This window comes from Seriola lalandi, unplaced genomic scaffold (assembly GCF_002814215.2).
Source record: "Seriola lalandi dorsalis isolate HSWRI2012SDOR001 ecotype SW California unplaced genomic scaffold, Sedor1 jcf7180002050738, whole genome shotgun sequence".
NCBI lineage: Eukaryota > Metazoa > Chordata > Actinopteri > Carangiformes > Carangidae > Seriola > Seriola lalandi.
The window spans coordinates 8696-9551 of NW_019521291.1; the positions used below are offsets into that span (position 1 = coordinate 8696).

The 856-nt window shown below is 46.1% G+C and overlaps 1 protein-coding gene across 1 annotated transcript; it reads left to right on the forward strand.

The window, feature by feature from the left end:
* The first annotated feature begins 4 nt into the window (after positions 1-4).
* On the forward strand, positions 5-846 carry LOC147819679 (uncharacterized). The gene is made up of 2 exons (XM_087171966.1): positions 5-111; positions 240-846. The coding sequence occupies exon 2, from the start codon at positions 267-269 to the stop codon at positions 705-707; it is 441 nt and encodes a 146-aa protein (XP_087028092.1). The 5' UTR covers positions 5-111; positions 240-266; the 3' UTR covers positions 708-846.
* Positions 847-856: the final 10 nt, after the last annotated feature.

Sequence of the window (856 nt, forward strand, 5' to 3'; positions counted from 1 at the left end):
GCTACCACCTCCCTCGGCAAAGTACGGTGGAAGATCTGCGGATGATCTTCTCAGACCACATTTCTCGTCGTTTTCAGGAGCGTCTTTCAAGTGCGAATCTGAAAACTCAAGGTAATTAATTAATGTTGTTTCCTCTGTCCTGATTTGACTTTCATTTAAAAATCAGAATTGTATTTCATAGTTTGAGTTGGAATTTACAAATGTTATACATCCTGCTGCTGTTTGTCGATATTTCACAGGGGAAATCAAAATACAGCGACGTTAAGATGGGCTCCAATGTGTCGACTGAGCAGGAGTGGAGTCAGGCTGAGCCAAAGAATCAGGCTGAGCCGAAGAGTCAGGCTGAGCCGAGGCGTCAGGCTGAGCCGAAGAGTCTGGCTGAGCTGAAGAGTCTGCTTGAGCTGCTGAGTCTGGCTGAGCTGAAGAGTCAGGCTGAGCTGAAGAGTCAGGCTGTGCTGAAGCGTCTGGCTGAGCTGAAGAGTCTGGCTGAGCTGAAGCGTCTGGCTGAGCTGAAGAGTCTGGCTGAGCTGAAGAGTCAGGCTGTGCTGAAGCGTCTGGCTGAGCTGAAGCGTCTGGCTGAGCTGAAGAGTCTGGCTGAGCTGAAGAGTCAGGCTGAGCAGGAGAAGTGTCAGACTGAGAAGTGTTATGACCCTCGAGACTCGACACTTACATTTGTGGACAGAGAGGACGAGTTCGACTGTAAGTAACAGAGTGTTTTTGCAGTTTCCAAAGAAGTGACATGAATTATTATAAATTAGCCTACATATGGATTACTGTGAACTTTTTTTTAACAATAGGTATATACGCATTTAATGTTGTACTATAACGTAGTGTATTATTTGTGTGTGTGTGTGTG